Source organism: Triticum aestivum, chromosome 3B (assembly GCF_018294505.1).
Source record: "Triticum aestivum cultivar Chinese Spring chromosome 3B, IWGSC CS RefSeq v2.1, whole genome shotgun sequence".
Classification (NCBI taxonomy): Eukaryota; Viridiplantae; Streptophyta; class Magnoliopsida; order Poales; family Poaceae; genus Triticum; species Triticum aestivum.
Window position 1 is genome coordinate 636,465,570 of NC_057801.1, and position 26,924 is coordinate 636,492,493.

General features: G+C 52.4%; 1 protein-coding gene and 1 long non-coding RNA gene across 2 annotated transcripts; one reads left to right on the plus strand and one right to left on the minus strand.

Annotated features, from left to right (window-relative positions):
* Nucleotides 1-8,277: 8,277 nt before the first annotated feature.
* On the plus strand, nt 8,278-9,062 carry LOC123065924 (uncharacterized). Its single transcript, XR_006431173.1, has 2 exons — nt 8,278-8,643; nt 8,840-9,062. It is a non-coding gene; the product is annotated as an uncharacterized lncRNA (long non-coding RNA).
* Nucleotides 9,063-11,929: 2,867 nt separating this feature from the next.
* On the minus strand, nt 11,930-14,292 carry LOC123071395 (uncharacterized). Its single transcript, XM_044494936.1, has one exon. The coding sequence runs from the start codon at nt 13,801-13,803 to the stop codon at nt 12,340-12,342; it is 1,464 nt and encodes a 487-aa protein (XP_044350871.1). The 5' UTR covers nt 13,804-14,292; the 3' UTR covers nt 11,930-12,339.
* Nucleotides 14,293-26,924: the final 12,632 nt, after the last annotated feature.

A 26,924-nucleotide genomic window follows, 5' to 3' on the forward strand; every position in this document is an offset into this window, starting at 1 on the left:
TTTGTCGTGCATGGTGTCATGTCTCAGTCTCGCTGGTCTCTCTCCCCCAAAAATTTGATTGATTTCAAATTCATTTTGAGTTGCGTGTGAAGTAGCAAATGCGAGAAGCCCTAGATTAATTTCGAGCCTGTGAATTGTTGGGTTTAGTACAAACTAATCTCCCACTCTAGATCAACTTACTAGGCATCTTCGAAACCTTACACCGATACCACTTGTTAGAATAATCCAAGGCACACGTTGATCCGTCGAGGACAAGCAATCACCGCTCACAAGCACGACGCTAAGATTTTTTTAACGAAGTGTAGCAACATGATTACATCCTCGAGGCATGACTACATGCGCTCCTCCCCGTGTACTAAATCAACATAATACAACTGGTCATATGTCCGTCGTGGCCATCAAACAAGACTCCGACCACCACACCATTATCAGCCCTGCCATGGGCATCCAGACCGTCCCTCTCATGATCTATGCCTAGACTACGAGATTGTGTCTGGTCTATTTGGCTACCCTTTGTTGCCTTTATATAATAGTCTCAGGTTACGCAATTCAACTCAAATACGTAACTCTCTGCTAATTACAAGTCGAACTGTAGCCTAACTTGTACAGATAATATCCAACGCATATTTTAACATATTTGTTGGGTTAATCCCACGTCAGTTGGGGTAGGAGACAGAGCACAAGTTATAAGGGCAGGGTGCCCCTCCTATTGGGCTAATCTTCTCAGGAAATAGGGCCCAACCTTGGTATAGTATGTGTTGCTCTTTGGATGGGCCTGGTTAACGGGCTGAGATGAGCGTGTGGCAGGCCCAGGACACACGTGGGTCAGAATCGCTAGTTAGCGGACCTAGAATTGCATAATAACTGTTATCAGAGCCCAATTGCCTGGAATAGAAATCTTAATAGACTCATGGGCCACAGTTGTGACCGGTTGGTGGGCCATGACGCTTGTGTAGTGGGCCCATGACGCTTGTGAGTCAGAAAATGCTGGTTAGCGAAACCGGGATTGCATAACATGAATTACACCATTTGTCAAAGTAGTTTCTTTCCTGTGGGTTTTGAATTCTTGATCGGGTTTGTCACGTTGATGTAACGACAAGTTATAGTAAAAGCTTCCACGCTGAAGTTTGAGTGATATGCTCGCAAACTGATTGGCATACTGGACGGTTTGCAGCCCTGAAAGTCTGGCAGTTGGAAGCTGAAAATTCGGAGGGAAGACTAAGAAACAAGTACGGCTAATAGCTAAGAAGATGGCTCGACTTCTTTAAGAAAGAGGCCTGGTCCCGGTGGCTTCTGGCTTCAACGGCGGCGTCGTGGGGCTTCGCGTGCGGGCGCGGAGCTGCGAGTAGGTGGCTTGGGGCGCGGGGCCTCGCGCGCGTGGTCGCGGCGATGCTCGCTGGCTCGGCGCTGGCGTCCCGTGGCTGGCGGCGCTGGTGTGGAGGCTTGGGCGCGCGCGTCTAGCCGGGTGACGCGCCGTGCGCGGCCGGTGCCAGACCTGCTGCCGCGTGTTGCCCCAGATCTGGTGGGCGGCGGCGTTTCTCCTGCATCCCTCCCCTCGTTCGCGTCCGTGCGCGGCTGGTCCTATTGGCAAGATCTTGCTCTGGCCGGTCCAGCTTGTAGGGGGGAAGGGGAGGTGGAGGGAGTCCCAGGATCCATGGCGATGGTGCTCTGCCCCATTTTCGTGGTAAGTTGGGGGTGCTCTTCTCCCCTCTCGTGGCCTGCGGCGGCGGCCGGAGGTGTGCCAGGGCTTGGATCTTGAGGCGATTTGGTCGTGTTTCGCTCCTGGAGAAATCCTTGCAAAAACTGTTGTTGATGCCGGTGACGGCGGCGCCATTTCTGGCGCCATTTCTGGTGTCGTTCACCTCCCTCCTTGGGGGCGTTGCTGAGGAGTCTAGTTCACCCAAATTGCCCGAGAGTGTCTCCGGGCGTAAGCCCAAGATCTTGTTTTGCTAGATCGGACGACGACGGCGGCAGGTTCGCCGCTACCTTCTTGGAGGCGTCGTCTTGGAGACCATGGCTGTTGGTGGTAACCGACGGCTTGCGTGGGTGGCGGTTGTCGGTGGAGTGTGGTTGATGTGATGGTGCTGCGGCCGGCTTGGGGGTCGACGGTGGGTCTGTGCCCTTCTTCGGCGATGTTCGTGCTTGAGTGCTTCTTGGTGTGTCTCTGCTAGGCGGTGCCCTGCGATCTCGCCGGTGGCACACAAGTGCCGTGGCGTTGTCTCGGCCTCGCGTGTCGTTTCGAATGTACCCCCGACACTGGTGGTGTTGTGGCGTTGTGCAGTCTCGGATGCGCGGTGCCTTTCGATTGCGTCGATGGTGCAGTGCCGTGGTTTGGTCTGCTTGGCGATCCCCTCGACGACGCCGGTGACACAAAGGTGGTGTGGCGTCGTCTCGGGCTCGCGTGACCCTTCGAATGTGCCCCGTGATGCAGGTGGTGTCGCGGCATTGTGCAGTCTCGGTTGCGTGGAGCCTTTCGATTACGTCGACGGTGCAGTGTCTTGGTTTAGTCTCGGCTGGCCGATGCCGTTCGATTACACCGGCGGTGCTCTTTGTTGTATTGCGTTGTGTTTCCCTTCTTGTTCTCCCCCTGTTGTGTGTGACGTCTTGTGTGTCGTCGGTGTGTTGTGTTGTTTTATTTTATCTCTCCTCCCATGTATCCCCTGTACCTCTGGTTCACTTGAGCCCATCTTGCGAGGCTGCAAAGCCTTATAGGCAAATGAATACAATTCAGGTGGGGGAGTTCTCTCCCTCCCCGGTGAAAATTCAAAAAAAAACAGGCAGAATGGAAAAGCCTAGGATCTCTAGAATAGGGTTATGTGTGGAAGAGAATCTACAACTAATACCAGCTGTGGAGACAAAGTTCAGACTACAAGCAACAGTAAGATTATGATGAATGTGTGGAGCAACTGAATTTTCAAGGCACAAATATGTGTCACTAATCCTTAATCGTGAGGTTGCTGCTAATCTGCTACCTTGTGAGTTATGCACACATTATATTTCTCTGAGAAAAGAAAAGACATACTGTACACAAGAATGCTGGAGAGCTGCACCTGTTCTTTTTTCTAGGAAAAAATCTATTAACTACTTCGATTGAAAGTTGAGAGATCTCATCTTATTCTTACCTGAGCCAAATGGTTTCACAGTTGACTTTGTATGTATCTTTAGTAAAAAAGGAAGAAGGAAAGATCAACCGATCCATCCATGACCCATTCATACTGATGATCCCCTTCGAGCTCTTCCAATCTACAGTATCTTCTACTCACTCCGTTCCTAAATATAAATCTTTTTAGAGATTCCAATACAAACTACATATGGATATATATATATATATAGATATATTTTGGAATGTAGATTTACTCATTTTACTTTGTATATACTCCCTCCGTTCCTAAATGTAAGTCTTTATAGAGATTACACTAGATGGACTATATACGGAGCAAAATGAATGAATTCACACTTAAAATGCATCTATATACATCCGTATGTAGTTCATAGTGAAATCTCTACAAAGACCTATATTTAGAAACGGAGGGAATAGTTCACATTAAAATCTGTACAAAGACTTATATTTAGGAACGGATGGAATACTACTCATAGTTCTCGCAGGCGTTGGGATAAACTGCGAGAGCGTGTTAGTTGGAAAGAAGGGATTGCATGCATCAATAATTCATTGATCGTGTGCATGGCGCACACATATAGGTACAAGGTGGACCGGCCTCTACTTGTCTCCCAAGATGTACAAATATACGAGGGGGGAGAGAGAGGTACAACGGTATAAATACATACCCAAGTCCTATACACATGCGGTAGACAACGTACGCTCAACACCCCCCCCCCCTCCCGCGCAGTCGAAGCGTCGCCGGAGACACAGAGACTGGACCGAAACTCCTCGAAGGCTGCGGTCGGTAGTCCCTTAGTCATGACATCGGCAAACTGCTGAGTGGTAGGAACGTGCGGAACACGAACCTTCCCGTGAGCCACCTGCTCACGTACGAAGTGAATGTCGAGCTCAATATGCTTCGTACAACGATGGTGGATGGGGTTGGCGGAGAGGTATACGGCGGAGACGTTGTCACAGTAGACGATCGTGGCCTTGGGGACCACACAAAGCAACTCCTGGAGAAGCTGACGGAGCCAAGAGCACTCAGCAACGGCGTTAGCCACTGCCCGATACTCCGCCTCGGCACTCGAGCGAGAGATCGTGGGCTGCCGCTTGGACGACCACGATATTAGCGAAGGCCCAAGGTAGACACAGTAGCCGGACGTAGAGCGACGCGTGTCCGGGCATCCAGCCCAATCAGTGTCGGAGTAGGCAACCATGTCGATGGAGGAGGAAGCCGTCAGGGTGAGGCCCATGGTCATAGTGCCACGTATATACCGAAGAATACGCTTCATCAGAGTCCAATTGGAATCACGCGGGGAGTGCATGTGAAGGCACACCTGCTGAACCGCATACTGCAAGTCAGGCCAAGTGAGGGTGAGATACTGCAGGGCGCCGATGATGGAGCGGTAGAACGCCGCATCCGGAGTGGGAGAGCCCTCCGAGGCAAAAACCTTCGCCTTAGTGTCAACATGTGTGGACGCGGTTTTGCAATTAAGCATACCCGCGCACTCGAGAATCTCATGAGCGTACTTCTGCTGGTGCAGAAAGAACCCGTCGGCACGTCGAACGACCTCAATGCCAAGGAAGTAGTGCAGCGCTCCCAGGTCCTTGAGGGCAAACTCGTCACGAAGACGGGTCGTGAGCTGCTGAAGAAGCCCAGGCGAGGATGCCGTCAGGATAATGTCGTCCACATAGAGTAGCAGGTACGCAGTGGTGCTAGGATAACACAAACATCCGAAGATGCGAAGACCATCATAGGATGGAGGAGAACCGAAGAGAAGTTGGTGTGGGGTGAAGTTCCAGCGAGGACGACACGGTCTAATGTTAACTAGGAGAGTGGCGGTGGCAAGGGCATCGGGCCAGAACCGAGGGGGCACGTTGGAGTGAAACAATAACGTGCGGACGCAGTCGTTAAGAGTGCGGAGGATCCGCTCGGCACGTCCGTTCTGCTGGGATATGTATGGACATGTAAGACGGAAGGTAGTGCCGTGAGATGCGAGAAGGTGACGCGTGGCAGTGTTGTCAAACTCTTTTCCGTCGTCAGTTTGGAGGGCGAGAATAGGGCGCCCGAACTGGGTGGTGATGTAGGAGTAAAAAGCCGTGAGAGTGGGAAGAACATCGGACTTGCGGCAAAGTGGAAACGTCCACGCAAAGTGAGAATAATCATCAAGTAAAACAAGATAATATATGAAGCCCGTGTTGCTCGCAACAGGAGATGTCCAAACATCACTATGGATTAACTGAAACAAAAAAGAAGAAATAGTGTTGACTCGCTAAACGGTCGACGAACATGTTTGCCGAGACGACAAGCATGACAGGTGTGCTCGTCGAACTTATTACAGGAAAATGAAAAACTCTTGAGAATCTGGCGAAGGACGGTGGAGTTGGGATGACCCAGGCGCGCATGCCAAAGGTCGACACCGGCGGCGAGGGCGACTGGGGCGGTGGCGGTGGAGGTGGAGGCGGGGTGCACCGGATACAGGTCGTCGGGGCTGTCACATCGTGGAGCACCATCCGTGTACGGGCGTCCTTCACAGAGAAACCAAGACCATCAAATTCAACGGTGAGAGGATTGTCACGTGCAAGACGACGAACAGAGACAAGATTTTTAACTAGGTTAGGTGAGACAAGAACATTAGACATGTTAGTAGGCGTAGAAGTAGACGGAAAGAAACTATGACCAACATGAGTAATGGGTACGGAGGAACCATCACCGAAGGTGATACAGTTCGAAGTGGTGATCGGGAAGGAGGAGACAAGGTTACCGGGGTGTGACGTCATGTGGGCGGTAGCTCCTGTGTCCATGTACCAATCACCGCCGCCTCCATAATTGGAGGGAGACGATGCCGAGTGCAGCACGACGAGGAGGGCGGGGTCCCACGGAGCCGCCGGTCTGGAGCAGCGCGGGGGGCGCCAAGTAGCCGCCCTACGGCGGGTGGCCGACCGGAGCGGGCGCCAGCGGGTAGCCGGCGCCGCTCGCCTGGTACGGGGCCGCGGCATGGCCGATGCCTCCTGCCTGGTACGGGGCGGCGGCGTAGTGCGCCTGAGGGCCGGTGGGGTGCGGGCTGAGGATGCCCGTGGCCCACGGCACCGGCATGTGGTATGCATGTACCATCCCGGTCCATGGGTTGGTGCCGACCGACCAAGGCGGGGGGCGTATGATGACGTTGAGCCTCCCCGTACCCCGGTTGCTGCTGCTGCTGTTGGGGCCGGCCGCCGCCCCCGCCCCCACGGCGCCTGTTGCGGCGACCGCCGCCCCCGCCTTCCTGCTGCTGTTGCGGAGCGGGAGATGCGGGCGGAGCAAGCGGGAGGGGGTAGTACCCCGGTGGCGCCGGCGGGCGTGGTTGGGGCGGTGCGGGCTGCGGATGCCCACGAGATGTCCCGGCGGCGAGGGCGGTGTGGTGGACACGAGCCTTGACCTTCTTCATCCGACTTTCCTCCAAGCGTAAATACGCGATGACGGACTGGAAGGTCGGGTTCGGCAGCAGGGATAGGTTCGAGGCCACGTTGCCGAAATCCTCATTGAGGCCGGCGGTGAGGGTGCTAAGCATGAGCTCGTTCGACACCTTGGCACCGATGTCGCGGAGCTGATCAGTGAGGCGCTTGAGGCGCATGCAGTAGTCATCAATGGAGGAGTCATCTTGGTGGCACCCAAAAAGTTCCTGCTGCAAAAACACAAGACGTTGAAGCTTGTTATCGGTGAAGAGATTGTTGATCTTGGTCCACACGGCACACGCGTCGTCATCCTCCGAGACGACCGTGTGGAAAGATGTCCGGCGAGACGGTGAGATAGAACCACCGGATGAGAGAGGCCTCAGTGGCCGCCCAATCCGGATCGCCCGCCATGAGGTCGCCATCAACACTCCCGTCGACGTGCTCGAGGAGGTAGTACTCGCGGAAGAGGAGGTTGAAGTAGGTCTTCCATGCGTAGTACGAAGAGTTGGACTGGTCGAGCTTGATGGGGACACGGGTGTGGATGTCGAGATCGTGAACGGCAGTGGCGTCGGGCGCGGGTCCAGCGAAGGGGTTGGAGTTGCTGGAGAGGGGAGACGCCATGCGGAGCTGCGGCGTTGGGAGGGTGGCGGCGGCTTGGGTAGGGAAGGGTGGAGGAGTGCGGCGGCTAAGGGGAAGGGGGCAGCGGCGACCGGGAAGAGGGGCGGCGGCTGCGGTGTAGAGGGAGGCGCGGCGGCGGTGTACAGCGGCGGCGGCGGCGACGCAGCAAGGGGCGGCGGCGGCTATAGGACGGCGGCGGCAGGGTTAGGCGAAAGCGGGGAAAGGGATCGGCGTGCTATCTGATACCATGTTAGTTGGAAAGAAGGGATTGCATGCATCAATAATTCATTGATCGTGTGCATGACGCACATATATTAGGTACAAGGTGGACCGGCCTCTATTTGTCTCCCAAGATGTATAAATATACAAGATGGAGAGAGAAAGGTACAACGGTATAAATATAGACCCAAATTCTATACACATGCGGTAGACAACGTATCAAAGCGGGTCTTTACTGCAGCGTGTAGATATTCTCATGGATTGGCTGACAAGGAACTCTACTGGTGCTGAACCTGCTGCCCAATGCAAGTGATGATGTGCACCCCAAATGCTAGAATACACTAAACACAAGTGTCCGATCTCCATCACCATGCACTGTCATCTACTCCCTCTGTTATTAAATATTTGTCCTTTTAGAGATTTCAAATGACTATCACATACGGATGTATATAGACATATTTTAGAGTGTAGATCCACTCATTTTGCTTCGTATGTAGTCATTTATTGAAATCTCTAAAAAAGACAAATATTTAGGAACGGAGGAAGTACCAATACTACCACATGATCTACCGGTCCCTTTTTAGTTAAATATAAAATACTCCACCGGTCACCGGAGTTCGGTGCCGACTCCGTTCTGACGTCCCATTCTCCTCACCACACCACACGCACAACATGAAATGCTCCACAAATCACAGCGCACCCAGAGAAATAGACAAGGGAAAAGTCAGAAGCAAGCCCATAATCATCATGCGGGCAGAATGATTGGCTTCAGCGCGTTGTACGCGCATCGCACACCCGCATGATCCGCAGCAGCCGAGGCTCCGGTTATCTATCTATTTTCGGACGGTCAACCGCCTCTGCATGGCAACGCAAAGCAAGCCGAACCCTACCTGACGGTGGCGCAGAGTTGAATACTCTGGGCTGCGACCGCGAAGAAGACGGCCACGAAACGCGGTGGGAGCGGCGGAAGTGGCGTCCTGACGGGCGCACTATTCCACCAAGCGCGGGAAACAGGCGGTGGTGCGCATTGACCGCCCGACTGAGGTGGCGCCGACGACGACGGCCATGGCCTCCCGCAGAAAGCTACGTACAGCTTTGGAAGAAAGAAAACTCAAAGTGCTTGCACACATCTCTTTGTCCGGCTCACGGGAGGTTACCAGTAGTAAGTGGCCATTAGGATTAATCAGAACTTAGTACAAGAGATCGTGCATGTTCTTGGCTGACCTCACAGCGTAGCGCCAGGAAGGCTCTCTTGCTTCCTTTGACTGGTAACTTTTCTTTTTTGCTCTGAGGGTGTGGCTTGGGCACTAAACTAGGCCTGGAAAGCGTTAGATTGGCTCCGGGCCATGTGAATTGCACCACTTAATCGCTGAGTAGGTTCTTTAAGATATAGCACTAGAAAAATGATTAGGCTTTGCTTCTCTGATCGATCGTTGAGCTAACCAATTTGTTTATGGCCTCTAGGTACCGAACTGCATCAACGGCGACTAAGCGCCATGTGGATTCACACTGTCTGGTGCCATGCCTGTAAATGGATTCGGCTACTTGGTCAAAAGGATCATCGTTTCTCGATCTCACGTTTTTAAGATTCCAATTGAATGAATCTCAGCTAGATGGAGAATACTTGTGATCCTGGTTGCAGTGTTTTGACTTTTCCTATCCATATAAATTTAGTAAATTTAGTTTAGCTGGAGGTAAGTTGCCTGGTTTAAGAATTTGGGTCGGTCAATTCAGGGGAGAAGGAAGCAGGAGGCGAGGGCCTCGGTCAGAAACGAGCCATAACCGGTGGCGAGCCGACCGAGGCGAGTTTGAACTTTGAAGGTTAACGGTTCGAGTACATGGGGAACATGCTCGTCGTGAAAATCTGGTGGTGCGTCGATTTAGAGGGATGACCAGAGATGGGCCACACATCGATGGGCGGCGGCGAAGGGAGAGCGGGGCAATGTTCCCCACCAGTCGCCGCCAGGGTCAGAACGGCTTGGAGCATCTCCAGCCGCGCCCCCAACACGGTCCCTTAAGGCGATTTCTTCATGCCGGCGTCGAAAAAACGGTTCAGTCGCGTCCCAACAATCCGTTTTTCGTTGGTTTGGCCCGTGAATAGCGTCGGCGGACCCAGGCCGAACCCGGTGCGCTGGGGGCGCCCGCGAGCGCCGGGTCGAGCGGTTTTGGCGCGAACAGGGGCGCGCCCGCCTAGTCAGCGAGACGCCGCTTCGTTGCCCTCATCACCTCTATTTCCGCGGGAATAATGCCAAGGCTGGCCAAGGCTGCCGCGCCGGTCAACCTTCATTGATGCTCCATTGATGCCTCATGGGCGGCGCAGTGAAGGAGCCGTCAACGCGCGTCCCGCCAGCTCCCGTCACGCGTCGTCCAGCATGCAGCCTCCCCGCCGCCCCGCTGGGCTATAAAAAGGCGACCCCTCCCCGCCGGTGAACGCCATGACCTCCCTCTTCGTCCGCCCTCGCAAAAGCAGTTCTTCCCGCCTTCCCGCCGACGAGCAAAGCAAAGATGACCGAGAGGTTTCCAGGCGATGGCGCGGCGGCGAACGGTTTCGGGCGCCGCCGCCTCCAAGAGCCGGAGGCGCGCCTCCTCTACGAGGCCGAGTACCCGGCGTCCCTGACATGCGCGTGTCGGGGGCGTGGAGGCTGAGCGCCGGCGGCGTCCCGGTGCCGTCGGTGCCCGAAGGGGTTGCACGGCGGGCGAAGATCTCCTGCATCCGCTCCTCCCTTACGGAGAAACAGCGGAACGAGCCGAGGTACGCGCCCGACAACGAAACATTGTGGATGATGTACTTCGAGCACCGCCGCGAGGAGCAGATCGCCTCCGTCAACGACATCATTTCCCGCGGCCGCCTCAACACGGAAGGACGGCGCGAGTGGTGGGGCGTCCCCGGCCGCACCCTCGAGGCCGTCCTCGACCACATCGAGACCGGCAACGTGTCGCGCCTCGAGCACCCGACGCGGCCGTCCTTCTCTCGCTGCCACGGCAGTTCCTGAACGCCGCGGCGAATGGAGCCGACGTCCTCGTCGTTGGGCTCTGGCTCGCTCTCCTCAGGCTCGCCGGCTCTCCGGCCCGTCAAGCCAGAGCCGGAGGAGACACTGAAGCGGCGCCCTCGTCATCAACGAGGGTGCCCGCCCCACCCCGCGCTTCCTTTGCCTGGTTCGGCCGAAGCCCGAGCCGGGCCTGTTCCCCGTGAAGCCGGAGCACGCCGGCATGGTGGCCCCCGACGATGAGTCCGCCCTAAAATGGGCAAAGAAGGACTACGTCCGCGAGCAGGTGCGCCGCCAACACGAGGCGTACGCGGAGCTCCAGGCCCGATGACGCCCCCGCGAGGAGGGCGGCGTCATCGTCCTCGACAGCGACGAGGAGGACGAGGTCGGGTCGTCCAGTGCCCGGTCGCGCGTCGGCGACCTTGGGCAGGGTTGCAATAGGGACGGGGGTGGCTCCGGCGGGGCGCGTGACGACGACAACGACGATGACTACACCCAGTTCTACAGGCTTCTCGGCATGTAGACGGCGGGCGGCGGACGCGGCGTAGTGGCTAGCGGCTAGCGTAGTTTGGCGTAGTTTGCATGTTTTTACTTCTTTTTTACGAATTTCAATGAAATTTCACCGAGTTCGTACCAGATCGCCGAGTTTCCACAAGTTTCTCTGTAAATTTCGCCGAACCCAGGGCGACCTGATGAGCGACGGCTGGGGACCGAGTCGCACCCAAGCGCCAAACTTGTGCCGATTCGCCCTCAAGCGGCTTTTTTTCACCGTCCTGGGGGGCCGAACGGCTGGAGATGCTCTTAGGTTGCATCTGCGGCGGTTAGAGAAGAAGAGGAACAAAAACATTTTGACGCGACTAAGAGGGTGTTTGTTTACATGGACTTATTGGTTTAGGGACTTAAAAAAGTCACTGTAAGTCCCATCTAAATCAAACAGGAGGGACTTATAGGGACTTAAAGTGGTCTTATAGTTGTAATATGGTCTTATAGGGTCTTATAAATCCCAGGTACCAAACAGTAGGGACTTTTTATGGACTTGAGACTTATAAGTTGGGATAAAAAAAGCCCTAGGACTTAACCAAACAGGGCCTAAAGCCTAGCCACTCCCATGTAAATTTGACCGGCTATACATAAGTCGCATGAAAAATTATTTTGGGTAAAGTCGATTTTCTGGACCATTAGATTTTTTTTTCTTCAAAAAGAAGGGTTTTCCCTGTCCTCTGCATGAAAATGATGCATGTAGTCGTCTCTGGATCATTAGATTAAATAAAGATTCAACGCTTCTTCCTCCAGCTTTTTTCCTCCTCTGATTGTTTCTCCTCCGGCCAAATTTACTTACCCAAGTGGCAAATTTGGTCAGCTTACACATAGCTAGCTATCGTGTAGAAATTTTACTTGTGGCGCAGTCATAAGCCATTCACCGCGGGTAGAATACAAGTCAGATAAGTATCAATGTGTTCAACGGCGGTAGCTGAGCGCCTACGACTTCGCCACCATCCTGTAAAGGACAGGAGAACCGTGCCGGCAAGGATTTCCTGCGTGCGTGCTTGAACAATTCCCCGCAAAATTTCAAAGAATCAATCGTGTATTCATTGTACGTACAAATCAGACAAACTTATACACCGGACGCTCGCTGTCACCGGCGTGAGACCGGCCTGTCATGCCAGCCTCACGCCATTGACAGTGAAGTGGCCAACCACTGGACCTTGGCTTTTTCTTTCTCCCTCCAAATTTTCAAACTACAGAACGATTTACTGCTGCTACAATCCACTATAGCTGCTACTAACGCGTGGCCACTACCCCCTGATGATCTAACACCAACCCCTCCAAAAAATTCAACTCTTCAAATCAATGCTTTGACAAACGAACCAAAGAAGGAAGAAAAGAAAAGAATGGGCTTTGGACAAGGCGTGTGCTCGCCATGCCATGGCGCCGTCGTTGAATGGCCTCCGTGGGCGGCGGGTGGGCCGAGGGCGATCAGCTCACGCGCACGGAGCCGCGCCGCCGCTCCTCGTACCAGCAGACGCAGCTCAGCGCGACGAGCACCTCCACGATCGCCGCCTCCGCCTTGTCCTTGTCCGCCCACCGCAGCGTCTGGAGCGCGTACACGCGCGTGCCGCCGTCGAACCGCCGCGTCCGGTCCATGTTCCGCTCCGACTGCCACTGCACCGTGTCGCGCGCCATCGGGCCCAGCCACGCCATGATGCGCTCCACCGCCTCCTTCCACCCCTCCGCCAGCCCGGCGTCCAGCGGCCCCGGGTCCCGCCACCAGTCGCGCAGCTTCGACCGCACCGCCGCCCGGAGCTTCCCGGGCAGCATCTCGTACATCTCCGCCCGCTCCGCGTTCGCCTCCTCCTGCCGCCCCTCCGCCTCCATCTGCAGCAGCTCCTCCGCCGACACGATCACGTTCGCGTACTGCTGGTCCAGCCCCGCGCCGCCCACCGTGCTGGCCGGCGGGTCCAGGAGCTTGCGCCAGTCTACGCCGCCCTTCTGCCCCGACAGCGGCCTCTGGCCGATGATTGGACACGAACTGCTCAGCTGCTGCATCGGCGGGTGCACCCGGGACGGCGCCCCCGCCCCCTCCCGCTCCCGCCGCGTGATCGGCCCCGACGATGCCTTTGTCTTCCCAGTCCGCGGGCTCATCAGCAGCTTCGACAGCCTGGTCTGGACGCTGTCGGCGGAGGTGGACGGCATCGGCGGCGGAAGCCCCGGCACGAACTGGCCGAAGACGGCGCAGATGCGGACGAACACGGCGCACGCGGCGCGCGCCATGAGGCCCACGGCCTTCTCGTAGCTCTGGCTCCACAGGGACTCCTCCTTGAGCCGCCGCACCTTGAGCAGCTGCGTCTTGATCTCCTGCTTGAGAGACTCGGCGCCCATCGAATCGCCGGCCAGCGGCGGGTCCGCGAGCTTCATCGGTATCGGCCCGCTGAGACGGCTCCAGCCGCGGACGGTGAGCTTCCGCTCGGCGGACTCCAGCTCGTCGAGCGCCTCCATCTCGGAGCAGAGCTTGGACGTGGCCGCCACGAGGCGCTCCATCTTCTTGGCCTTGACCTTGAGCCCCTTGGCGGCGAGCAGGTCGAGGCGCGCGTCGTGCGAGCCAGCCTTGATGCTCGCGTACACCCCGGCGAAGTCGATGCCGCAGCGCAGGCCGAGGCGCGCGACGGCGGCCGCGGCGGCGTCGAGCGACAGCACCAGCTCGGCGCAGGCGAGGCGGAGGAGGAACGCCTGGTCGGTGGAGTTGAGGTAGGCCACCCCCGGCGAGCGCATGGCGTCGGAGCGCAGCCGGGAGACCTCCTGCTCCGAGAGCGAGCGGTGCAGCGAGAGCAGCTTGGACATGGCCGCCCCCGCCTCGAACGCCAGTATGCCCAGCGCCGCCTGCGGCACCGCCGGCAGCCGGAAGTCCACGGGCAGCCACGAGGCCGCCTTGTGCGCAACCATCGGCCGATCGATGGTATTCCCTTCGCTTTGCTCCCTCCCACCTAGTAATGAATCAACAGCACGACCTGTCGGTACCTTTCTCGCAACCGTGTCTTGGATCGCTTTGCTGTTATACGGGCAGACAATCAAGCCATGGACGGAATGATTCGCCGAGCTGGGCGTCCTCGGCGATGGCGCCGGCCTTCCCGTAGTAGTAGCAGCAGCAGTACCAGCCCGTCGACGCGGTTTGCTGGTACGGGCTAGGCTGGGATGGTTGGTGTGGTCGTCACAACTCACGAACTTTCTTATATACTACGGCCGCCGGTGGTCTCTTCTCGGTTATAGCTAGCTAATCGGGAGTTAAGCCAGGCTTGGCGTTCGCGCGGGCAATTAGACGTGGGGATGGCGATGGTGCGAGGATTAAGTAGCTGCCGCTGCGTGCGTGGCGAGCGGAGCCGAGGAGAGGAGGAGGACACGGTCGCCGCGCGCGTGGGAATGCCTTGGCGAAATGGTAGGCGCGACCTACACGACGGAGCGAACGTCTGTTGCGGCGCCTGCCAGATTTCGGACTCGGGGTGCCCCGGGCCATGCTAGCTTATCATTATTCCGGGGTGGGGGCACGTCGCCCCCGGTTATTCTATGCCGAAACTGGCTTTGGCTCTGGCCCGGTCCGAGGTTACGGCCGGGCAAACCATTAACGGACTCGATCGGGATCTACTGGGTTGTGCCGGTCTTGTTTCTCGCCAAGGAAATTATTAAGGGTAATAATATATCTGGGGTGCCCGGGAATTGATCTTTTCCTGCGAAATTACCGAGACATTTTCCAAGTAGGATCGTTTCTAGCATGCCACGTCCATTTTGAGTTCCCCTTACTCCGATATAAGAAATCCGATTTAGCCGTCCCGCCGGCCGGGCGGGCGGCCGGACGCGTGTTGATCATGTTCTCGTCGTCGATGAAGCAAGGTTCATGGACATGGCTGTAATATTTTGACAATATCGCCCATATCCAACATGCAAAGAGATGTCCATGACTAACATGGCTCGCGCACATGGCTGAGTGAGCATTCGGTTGCGTATGTGCAAGGTGCCTACGCGTGCATGCATCCTGCATGTGTGCTCTTACTTACGGACTAAGATACTGTTGTAAAATGGAGTAGTACAACTCAATCAAATCGAAAGAAATGAGCAACTGAATCCCCATCTTCGACCAGTACTATTGTACTCCCTTTGTAAACAAATATAAGAGCATTTAGATCACTATTTTAGTTATCTAAACGCTCTTATATTTCTTTACGGAGGGAGAGTACTATATATTTACCCTCTTTCTTCAGATCATTGTATATGTTTACTCGAGCAGTGTACTAGCTTAAGTAATGTACTGCGTATGGATATACTACTATAGGATGCTGCAAATGTGTACTTTTTATTTTGTGATGAGGAAAAGGAACTAGTATTATGGTGTACACATCCAAGCACATTTAACTAGCCGGCCCGCTTCATATTCAAAATCAGTCAAATCAGTTGTAGCCTGACGTAGTTAGTTAAATTTATACTAGCTGATTGACTTAGCGGGCTTATGCGGAACACCCTTAACACTAACCAAGTCTAGTATACTATTTTTCATTCCAAAATAATTGAAGTTTAAGGTTTCTTTTTAAGTCAAACTTGTTCAAATTTGATCAAATTTATAGAAAAATGTATTGACATCTACAGAACATAAATAAGTCTTGTGAGATTCTTTATAAAATATATTTTTGTACTATGTGTATTTGGTCATGTAGATCTTAGCATATTTTCTATAGAGGTTTTCATATTTAAGGAAGTTTGACTCTGGACAAATTTAAAATTTCAATTATTTTGAAACAGAGGGAGAAATAATTTTCATTTTGAGAAGCGGTTTTGTTTTGTTTGAAAAATCAACCTACTTGGGTGATTAAACCATAGTTAGCCCCCAGAAGGGCGAATCTCAGCAAGTATAGGCAGACCGTGCCGCCCTTCTCGGCACCGAGCTACGCCGCACCACCCCCATCGTTACCGGAGAGTCTCCGACGCATCGCCATCCGAAAATGAAGCCGCGTGATCTTGGGGAAGAGATAGGAGCACCGCGAGAGCCCACACACGCCAATGGCGCCATAATGACCCTTCTTCACGGTTGCCATGGCCTAGTCCCCATCGTGGCCTGCGTAGTTCGGCGAATTATCGCACTGCAGCAGTGCCTCTGTCGGATCCGTTCTCAAATTGTACGTCACCGGTGATGAAGCCCCTCCAAATTCGGTGAGTCAGGCTGTGCTACTTTGTGGCTGCAAATTTCTGATTGCTCAAAGAACCTCGCACACAACCAACAATCTCAATCTAAAACTTCTTCGCTTGTACTAGCCGTGGAAGCAAGGCATAACATGCACGTTGGCATACAAATCTCATTTGCTCACAACATTACACACATGGAAAAAGGATTCTCTTGTAGCACATGGATATAGGTCATTATCGTAAAAATTTACATAAACCTTACTCTCGACTACTTCTATCGGTCACAAGATGGTGCCCCGATTAACCCATACTTAGCAGATCCCTCAAAATTTCCGGTTGTTCAAAGAACCTCGCACACAACCACCAATATCAATCGAGACTTCTTCACTTGTACTAGCCATGGAAGCAAGGCATACCACAAATGCAAGTTGCTACAAATCCCATTGCTCACAACATTACACATGCAGAAAGGATTCTCATGCAGCACATGGATATAGTTGGTTCTCGTAAAACTTTACGTAAACCAGATGCTCAACTACTTCCATCGATCACTGAGAGAAAAGTTAGATGATGCGCCGATAAACGCACGTGAGAAGCAAGTCCAAATCAACAAGAAGCAAACCCACATCAACGAGATGCAAATCCATATAAGAAAAGTTAAGAAAATTTCGCCTTGCACTCCTAGTTGTGGTAATGATTTGGTTCATACTGAATCAGCAACAACACTTCTTCTTGTGGAAGTCATTGCACCGATGATGTTCCTAGTTTAGTCAGATAGCTTGAGAATAAGTTCTTAGTAATATGTACGATGGATCGACAGCAACAATTCTTACTGTGCGACGTTATATTTGATATGTGTCCTAGATCAAGTTTGGTTTTAAGGAATTGAGTTTTAGGTGGGGGGGTGGCGGGGTAAGTTTTAGGTGATCTGCTAGATGAAGAAAAGTTTAATCCCTTAAAAATTACCAATTTAAGATGAGAGATATGATTTGAGATTATAGGACAAGGGATCGGCCTAGACTAGAGACGCCCTTATTGCGTTGTAAACACTCAACGGGCGTACCCCTGCTACTAAGCATCAAAATAGCTAACATGGTTATGGTCAATATCCGCAATCACGGGCCAGTTAGACTCAACAGGATGCATTAGTTCAGCTGGGGGACAGCTAGCCCATGGTTTGCTACTACTAGTAGTTCTTGATGCCACTAAAGTCAAAACACGAGTTATTAACATGACAAGCGGCTAGCCCATAGTTTACCTTCCAAGTCGTCGACAGTGTCGCTAGCTCGACCCCGCCTCAATTTCTCCCTGATGCTGACGCTATGGCGCTAATATCCTCTCGTGACATGTACTGATCAACGACAATGAGTGCCGGTTGGAAGTTTCAAGTCCAAGTGTCCCGTTTCCTAGCAAGATTGGACGACTGATCCCTAAAAAAATTAAAGAAAAAATGGACGATTGGTACAATCTGCGTTAAGTTTCCCACTCAGGAGCCATGGCTGTTCTGGTCTTGCGGGCATACACATGTCGTTACACATGTGATGGGGGGCCGGACTGCAGAATTGTTCAACAAATCGAGATGATCTTGTGATCGACTGGTAAGCGATAACGATGGTGTTGACTGACATCTGGTGGGTTCTTGAGAGACAAATAGGTTAGAATTTCTATACTAGTAGTTTGTTATTGAAAACAATGGCAAGGGAAACTAACCATTAATGCAGAAGAAGTTTCCTTTTTGAAAAAAAATGCAGAAGAAGTTTAACTTTAAAAAGGGAAAACTTGAGGCGCGGAAGCAAGCCCAAAATCGCACCACAAATTATGTGACCGTAGTCGAATGGCATGCGAAATGAGAAATGACACAACGCTCCAAGACAAAACCATCATGAAGAAATTGCCACTCGCAGATTTATGTTTGCTGGTCCAGAATATCAACAAAATGCTATCACCCCCAAAGCAAATCTTAGAACCAACACCTTCAACAAAATAACTATGTGCATACCTCACTGCTACGTGATCAAACCATAAGGCTAGCAAGCGGGTTTTCAGCCAAAAAGGATATGAACATGATGCTACCCGCCATATTCACCATCAGGGGAAACCGCTTCATTACGTCTTCGGATCTCTTCTGACCACTCCGCACCACCATCTCATCGAGGATTACTACATGTGCCAGGACATCGCCTAATAGCCAGTGTCGCCCATATGCCACCCTGCAAGGACCTCAGTCTAGCTAGCGGTCGAGCTAGATCTGGCATGTTGGCGTCCGCCAACAGCGGTGAGGGAGAGAGCACCACACCTCGCACAAGCTCTCCATGATATCGAGCCATCACAACACATCTAGTAGGCCTAGCCTCCGCTTCTAGTCAACTCATGATGCCGCACCCGTTCCGCACGTCGAAGGACATGTGTCGCACGCTCAACCGCCATGCCAGCAAGACAACCACCACTGCTCCCAACGCTTGACGAGTTCCCACCGCACAAATGACAGAGGGAGCACCCCCGACACCTTTGGTACGGGACATGCCGCCACTGTGGTACAAGCTGGTGGCAGCAACGAAGAGGGAGGGAAGGGGACTAGAGCTGCCCTATATCTACACATCTTTGGAAGTTTTGAGTACAAGTAGCTAGAAAGTGGTAAATCATGTAAAATTGAACACCTGACACGATCTGTATTGATTCCCCTCTCAATGATCTAGTGATAGTTGATATGATGTGTGTAATCGGCTATCAACTTCTTAGTGCATTCTTAGAAAAAACACTACATATTAACCGTTTTCTGAACAAAAAGGGGTTTCCTCAGGTTCCATTAATATGAAACCGAACATAGTTCACAGGATCCATGCTAAGTTAAGCAACATGCTAGCTAAATGTAGGAAGCATAGTCAACCAGACGGTTGCTAACAGAAAACACTCACTCTAGTTTATTACAATCCTAGGAATTAGGCTGAAGATGCAAGCTCATCAGGATATCACGCACCATACATGCCCATCAGGCATGCCGAAACCAGTGGTACTAGAGATTAGGATTTGGCGTCACTCTTTATCGACCGCATCTCGAGGGATGATTAGTCCTAGTCGATCCTCAGGAGCTCTCCACGCCAGCGGTCCAGTAGAATCAGGGACCTTAGAAGAAGCACGGACTTAGCACTGTTGCATAGCATCTTTCATTGATGAAGAAATCCACTAGTTTGGACAAAAGTCATCTGGTTCTTCTCCATGTTCGACCCTGAAAGCAAAAATCATTGCGCAATATCCATAAGCTCCACAAGAAGGCAACACAAACCATATTTAGAACAACTCAAATCTTATGCTAGTGCCATGAGGCAATAAGATCAAACACACAAACATGGATATCAATCCTAATGAAATCGGAGACAAAAGTCCAAACTATTTTAGCAACCACACACTCGAAGAACAGATGATGAACAAAATTCCGCCTCAATACAAAATAAATATGTTGGATACTCCATGTGCCTATGTTTTGCAAGGTTATCCCCGGTCAATATTTTATTGTTGAATATAAGTCAAAAGAACAAATGGATTTTCTTGGGGCAAATAACTTTGCAAATCAGGTCACCATACATCGATTTCACAGCACCAAAATTTATAGCATTGTAAAAAAGATTTGACAGAGTGTCTGCCGAAAGATCCAAGCATTGCATCTCCAGTACCCGTCCCTGAAGCGGACACGTTATTTGTCTGCGAATTTGTCCGTACTTGTTCATGGACACAAATACAAGAGTCGGTCATCCAACCATGTCCACTAAACGTTTACCCCTGGTTTTTTTTCTAAGTCTGCAACACTCAAAGTAACTATAGAAAATATCACAATTCATCCATAAATGACATGCAAATATTTCTAGTACAACAATAGTTCAAATATAAATATTACATCCGAGATAACTGGATGTTCAACAAGTTCTTTGAATTGATCGATTCCAAATACAACGATACTCGAGTCAGAACCTCGAGTTTCATTTAATAATGTATGAATGTAAATGGTCTGCCCTCGCTTGTGTGGTATAGCACGGGTCGGGCTATACAACATGATGATTATCAAGTTACAACATTGAGTAAATCAATGAATTGACCAACATGTAGAGCAACAAGAAGCAAAACTTACGATCTTCATGATTGACGCGCCAGGTGGCCACCTTATGTCCACTTATGTGCAATTGCATTGTAATTACTTCATGATCGCTCCGGATTCGCTGACTTGCCGCGGCCAAGTCAGCCACGCTACAGTCCAGCTACCTTAGCCCACCCGTGAGACATGAGATTTCCGATCAACGCTACAGATCGGTGCTACAGTATACCGCTGCAGTGCATCATCAGCAAACAGTGAATTGTTGCGCCGGTGGACAGTGCTCGTCCACAGTGGATTGATCTAGGCCACTCTCTTTTTCGATCGGGCGCTTTGCAGTGGCTAAGTCAGGCTACTGTAGGGACTTAGCCACACAAAGGCAGTGAATCCAAGCCCCTTCATGATGTAGTTGAAGATGGTGTATCCGATGGGCTAGCGACTTCACATCGAGTTCATGGATCACGTGGAATGCAAGTCCTAGGGTGTGATGTGTTTTTCTCATGAAATGAATAATGCGCGTTTTACCAAAAGGTCGAGCCCTCCTTGCATTATACCTACAAAGTTCGTAGATACGACCAGCCACGCATCGCAAAACAACTCATTCTTCATCACCAAGTACCCCGCCATTGTGCTTACTCTAGAATCAGTGAGAAGGTCAAAAAAGCTCAATGACATTTGGTCGAACACCTATCGGGTGTGGTGTCCGCCATGGACGGCGTCGGCAGGGGACAGTGGGTACCTGGCTGCGAACGGCTTCGGGGTGAACAACGGTAGTCCAAGGCGGGCAGGCGCATGGGTGGGGGTTGCGAACGTCCGTCAATGCCTAGGCGGCAGCCGAAGAGGTGCCTTGATGGCGGCAAGGAGAGTGTGGATGCAGAGCAAGGGAGGAGTGGGGGGGGGGGCAAGGTCGGAGTAGAAGACAAAAGGTCCGGAAGGGTGATTTGAGTAGGGAAGATGTATCGAAATCATATGTGACGGAGGTCCGGACGCCCGTAAACCTCCCCTGGTTTGCATCCGATTTGCGTGAATTTGGATAAGCAAACACGTCCATGGACAAATATGGGTCTGGGTTGGATGTGAAACTCTGCCCGAACAGCTCCATACGAATGTATGTGAGCATTTCGAGGGACGGCGTTGATGCATCGGCTTCATTAGAAAAGGAAAGAGCCCTAACATTATCAAGCAACTGATACCATAGTTGTTGGGGATATTACCACTGGGCGTGAACCGGCCTACCTGGGCCGGGTTAACTTCATTAGTAGTATAAAGGTGATTAAGCAGATGAAGGCCCAAGGCCTGTAGTCGGTTTAGAACCTGTAGCCGTAAACCGGCTTGATATGTAAACTTGCATTGTAAGTTAGGAATAGAGAGAGACCAACCGGGATACGAGTATGAACTGGTGTGGGACTCTGTGGACCGACGGGCGTCACCCGTGTATATAAGGGGACGACCCGGCGGCGGTTCAAGGACAGACAACAACAATTCGAGCCTAGGCGAAGCTTGTTTGCTCCCTAGCCATCGAAACCACATCAATTCCATCACAACTAGACGTAAGCTTTTACCTTCATCGAAGGGGCCGAACTAGTATAAACCCTTGTGTCTTTGTGTCTGCTTTAACCCCTTCAAGTTAACCCGTAGCGATGGCTCCACGACTAAGTCCTTTCACAAGGACATCTGCCGTGACAAATCCACGACAGTTGGCGCCTACCGTGGGGCTATCGCACGACGGTTTGATGATCTTGGAGGGCAAGCTCAAATGACTCGAAGGCTATGCTGTGGGCCGGATGACCAAGAGTCGTCGCGGCAAGCTCTACATCGACGATGCAGGATGGGGTCCCGAAGCCGGCTCGATCGAGTACGGGTACCGGGTCCCCTTTGGTGGCATACACGTTTTTATTGGCAAGATTGGTGAGCCTGGGCCTGAGCCGGACATCCGCACCGACCTCGTCGAGACGGCTCAGCGTGCGAGATCTGCCCAGGTTAAACAGGCCGTGAAGCGTGCCTTCGTGGGAGTCATCCACGGAGGAGAGCATGAGGACGAGTCAGAATACGGTAGCGAGACCGTCGTCTATTCCGGCGACGAATCCTCAACCGGAGAGACCGAATCATTGTACCAGTTGCAAGACGACCAGATTAGGGGCTGTTCCGATGGCGACAATATTCCGGACCCCCCTGATCAGATCAACCGGGTTGGGATATTCATGGCCGGTACACAGGCGGCGAATCACTCCTCGACCGCAGCAGCAATGCTCTCCGGATCAGCAGCGGCAGCGGCAGCAGGGGCAGGAGGCCTTGTGCGCCCACCGGTCCAAGTTCTGTCTGACCTGTTTGATGCACTAGCTATACTTATGGCAGAGGCCAATCCGGCGGATCAGGAGGCCCATGGTGCAGAGGTTGCAAAGGTGAGAGAACACGTCGCACAAGCCAAAGCCGACCTGGCAGCAGAGAAGGACAGGATGGCCGCAGAGCGGGCCGCTTTGGACGCCCAGGCCTATAAGCTCATGCTCGACCAGAACGCATCACAGGAAGTCTTGAAGCGGAAGCACAAATCACGCCTGCCGTTAGGGTTCGACCCTCGAAATCTCTTTCACACTCTGGGGGCTGGAACCAGTAATCCGCCGGAGCACCTGGAGGTAAACCGGGTCGAGGCACCAGGACCAGGAGCGACGGTCCAGCCCCGCCTGATGGAACCTCCTCGGCAGAACATTGTGATTCCTCCGCCGGTCCAGACACCTCCGGGTCATTATTTTAATCCTATGGACAATCTTGTCACAGCTGCTGCGCGATTAGAAGCTATCTCGGTCGAAGGGGACTCTCCACAAGCAATAGAGACGCGCCGGGTTAAGGAACTTCTCCGGACCGCTTTGATTCAACAGGAGGCATATTCATACAGCCGCGATCGGATTCATTCCACACCTCGTCCAAGCCGGAGCTATAGTAGGTGCCTGGATGAACCGGCCATATCAAGCAATGCGCGGGGCCGTGAAGCGGCCCGTGGCAATAACCCGGCCGGTGGTGTTCACACTGCTCAAGATGTAGTGGACCGGGCCCGGGCACGAAGAGAGGCCGAGTTAGCAGCACAGAACGAGGCGGATCAGCTTACACCGGTTCGTCCTACCACCTCTGCTGGGCCAGGGGTCGCATCTAGCTTGGGAGTGCCCTGTTTAGTCCCCGCTTTACGCAATGTACGCCTGCCCAAGGACTTCAAGGGCCCGCGCAAGGTGCCGAATTACACCGCTGATTTATCTCCAGAAGCATGGGTAGAGAGTTATGAGATGGCAATGGAGATGCTGGATGTGGATGAGACTGCATGTGCAAAATACTTTACCATGATGCTGGAAGGCACAGCCCGTACTTGGTTGAAGGGCCTGCCGCCTAATTCTATCAGTTCATGGGCCCAGTTGCGGACCCGGTTTATCCAGAATTTCAAAGATACGTGTAAGCAGCCTAAGTCCATAGTAGACTTGGCGGCTTGTGTTCAGGAGGATGGAGAGTCAACAACCCATTGGGTACGCCGCGTTTCTAAAGTCTTGCACTCGTCTGACAGGATCAATGCTGACTCTGCGATCTTAACCCTGGAGGGCAACTGCCGGTTTAAGCCTCTAAAGCAAAAGTTAGGGCGTATGAAGCGGTTCTGTAATGACATGGAAACTCTCATGGCCGTTTTAGTGAAGTATGCTGATTCTGATAGTACCAAGGATCCTGAGACTGACGATGATGAAGCAGGGAAGGGAAAAAAGAATAGCAACTCTAAGGGGCATCAATACAAACCGGCGGGCCATGGAAACGGAGGCAAGCGTAAGGCGGATGGCAGCATGGACTTTGTGGCTAACACCAATGCACAGGACAAGGGTCAGCGGCGCAGAGGTAAAGCGGCGAATCGCAATGGGGCTCCAAATCCTAACCCGGATCGCTTAAACTATTTGCTGAATCAGCCTTGCGCAAAACACGGGATGAAGGAGGCGCCGGCCAACCACCTTTGGAAGAATTGTTTCATTATGCAGGAATTTAAAAACTCTAATGCCTTCCGGTATGACCGTGGGTCAGGTGGTGGCTCAGGATCTGGTTTCCATGGGTCGGGTCACGATGGAGCTTCCGGTTCAGGTTTTAATCAGGGCGGTAATAATGACCAGGATAATCAGAACAATCAAGGGGGTTACAACCAACAGCAGCAGCAGCAGCGGTCGGTTATCAGAGCCAGCCAAAACAGTTAAACAATGGGCAGTATCACGTTTTCACAACTAGCTCGGATAAGCGCGACCGGAAACTTCATAAGCGAGCAGTGAACTCTGTTGAACCGGCCGTACCGCGTTATTTACGCTGGTCAGAGCAGCCTATCGTGTGGAGCAGGGAGGATCACCCCCCCCGGGTTGACAATCCGGGCCAGTTGGCATTAGTGGTAGACCCTCAGGTGGGAGGTTATAAATTCACCAAGGTACTCATGGATGGAGGGAGCAGTATTAAGATCCTGTACTATGAGACATTCCGCCGCATGGGGCTAACAGACAAGGAACTCAGACCATCTAATACGGTGTTCCATGGTGTGGTGCCTGGCAAATCAGCATATCCTGTTGGTAAGATAGCCCTGGAGGTGTCTTTTGGGGACGAACATGATTCCCGATCCGAGACACTAACCTTTGAGGTGGTGAAGATCCGGAGCCCGTATCATGCCTTGTTTGGGCGGCCGGCTTATGCCAAGTTCATGGCACGGCCTTGTTATATCTATTTGCAGCTCAAGATGCCGGGTCACAAAGGGACAATAACGGTTCATGGGAGCCGCAAGGTTGCTTTGGAATGTGAGGAAGGTGATGCGGCCTATGCAGAGTCGGTTTGTGCCACGGAGGAGTTAAAATATTATAAGGACAATGTTGATCCGGCGGACATGACCCCTTTGAAGAAGCCAACTACGGAGCATGATTCAGATCTGAAGTTCAAATCAGCGGCTGAGACCAAGCTTGTTGACTTCGTGCCTGGCGATTCGTCCAAGCAGTTCACTGTCAGTGCCAACTTGGACCCTAAATAGGAAAGCGCGCTCATCGAGTTCATCCATGAGAATCGGGACATTTTTGCATGGAAGCCTTCTGACATGCCAGGTGTACCGAGGGAACTCGCTGAGCACACTCTTAATGTTGATCCTAAGTATAAACCGGTAAAGCAGTTTCTCCGCCGGTTTAACGAAGAGAGGCGCAAAGCTATTGGGGAGGAGGTGGCCAGGCTCTTAGCAGCTGGTTTTATCATTGAAGTGTTCCATCCAGAGTGGCTTGCTAATCCGGTGCTGGTTCTTAAGAAAAATGGCACTTGGCGTATGTGTGTGGATTACACGGATCTTAACAAGGCTTGTCCAGCAGATCCTTTTGCCCTCCCTCGCATTGACCAGATTATTGACACCACGGCGGGTTGTGAGCATTTGAGTTTTTTGGATGCATATTCTGGGTATCATCAGATCAAAATGACGGTTAAGGACCAGGAGAAGACAACGTTCATTACTCCCTTTGGAGCCTTCTGCTATGTATCTATGCCTTTTGGGCTCAAGAGCGCCCAAGCCACTTATCAACGGTGTGTACAGAATTGCCTGCATAAGCAGATCGGCCGCAATGTGCACGCCTATGTGGATGACATTGTAGTCAAGTCAAGGCAGAAGGAGACGCTGGTTGATGATTTGAAGGAAACCTTTGACAACTTGTGGGTTTACAAGATGATGCTTAACCCGACCAAATGTGTTTTTGGTGTTCCGGCAGGCAAATTACTGGGCTTTCTTGTGTCCAACAGAGGAATCGAGGCTAATCCGGAGAAGATTACGGCTATCACCTCCCTGGCTAAACCGAAGTGTATCAACGATGTTCAACATTTGGCTGGTCGGATTGCCGCGCTGAGCCGGTTTATCAGCCGCCTCGGAGAGAAGGCCATCCCTTTATACCAGATGCTGAGAAAGACAGATCAATTCGTCTGGAGTCCGGCTGTTGACGAAGCATTGGAGGACTTGAAGCGGCAATTAGCCAATCCGCCCGTTCTTGCAGCTCCGGTCGACAAGGAGCCGTTATTGTTATACGTAGCGGCCAATGCTCATGCAGTTAGCATGGCTATTGTGGTAGAACGCAAGGAGGCAGGCAAGGAGTATCCGGTTCAGCGGCCGGTTTACTATATCAGCGAGGTGCTTATTGAATCCAAGCAAAGATATCCGCATTGGCAGAAGCTGGTATATGGAATTTTCATGGCAAGCCGGAAGTTGAAGCAGTATTTCCAAGGGCACGCTATCACAGTGGTCAGTTCAGCTCCCTTGGGCGATATCATACAGAACCGGGAGGCGACTGGCCGGATTGCCAAGTGGGCTATAGAACTTGGGCCGCACAGATTGAAGTACGTACCCCGAACGGCGGTGAAGTCTCGAGCACTGGTCGATTTCATCAATGATTGGACTGAGTTGCAAGCATCAGAGGAGAAGCCGGATCACACATATTGGACTATCCATTTTGATGGATCCAGGCAATTGGAAGGCTCGGGGGCTGGAGTCGTGTTAACTTCCCCACGAGGTGATAAGTTTTGTTATGTGCTCCGCTTAATGTTCCCTTGTACTAATAATGCAGCTGAGTATGAAGTCTTGCTCCATGGTCTCCGGATGGCTAAAGAGATGAATCTAAGTCGGGTTAAGTGCTTCGGTGACTCGGACCTCGTAGCTCAACAGGTGTCTGACACTTGGGATTCTAAAGACCCACTCATGGCTGCATATCGTCGTGAGGTGGATATTGTTGCAGGTCACTTCAAGGGTTATCAGGTGGATCACGTGGATCGTCGAAAAAATGAAGCGGCGGAC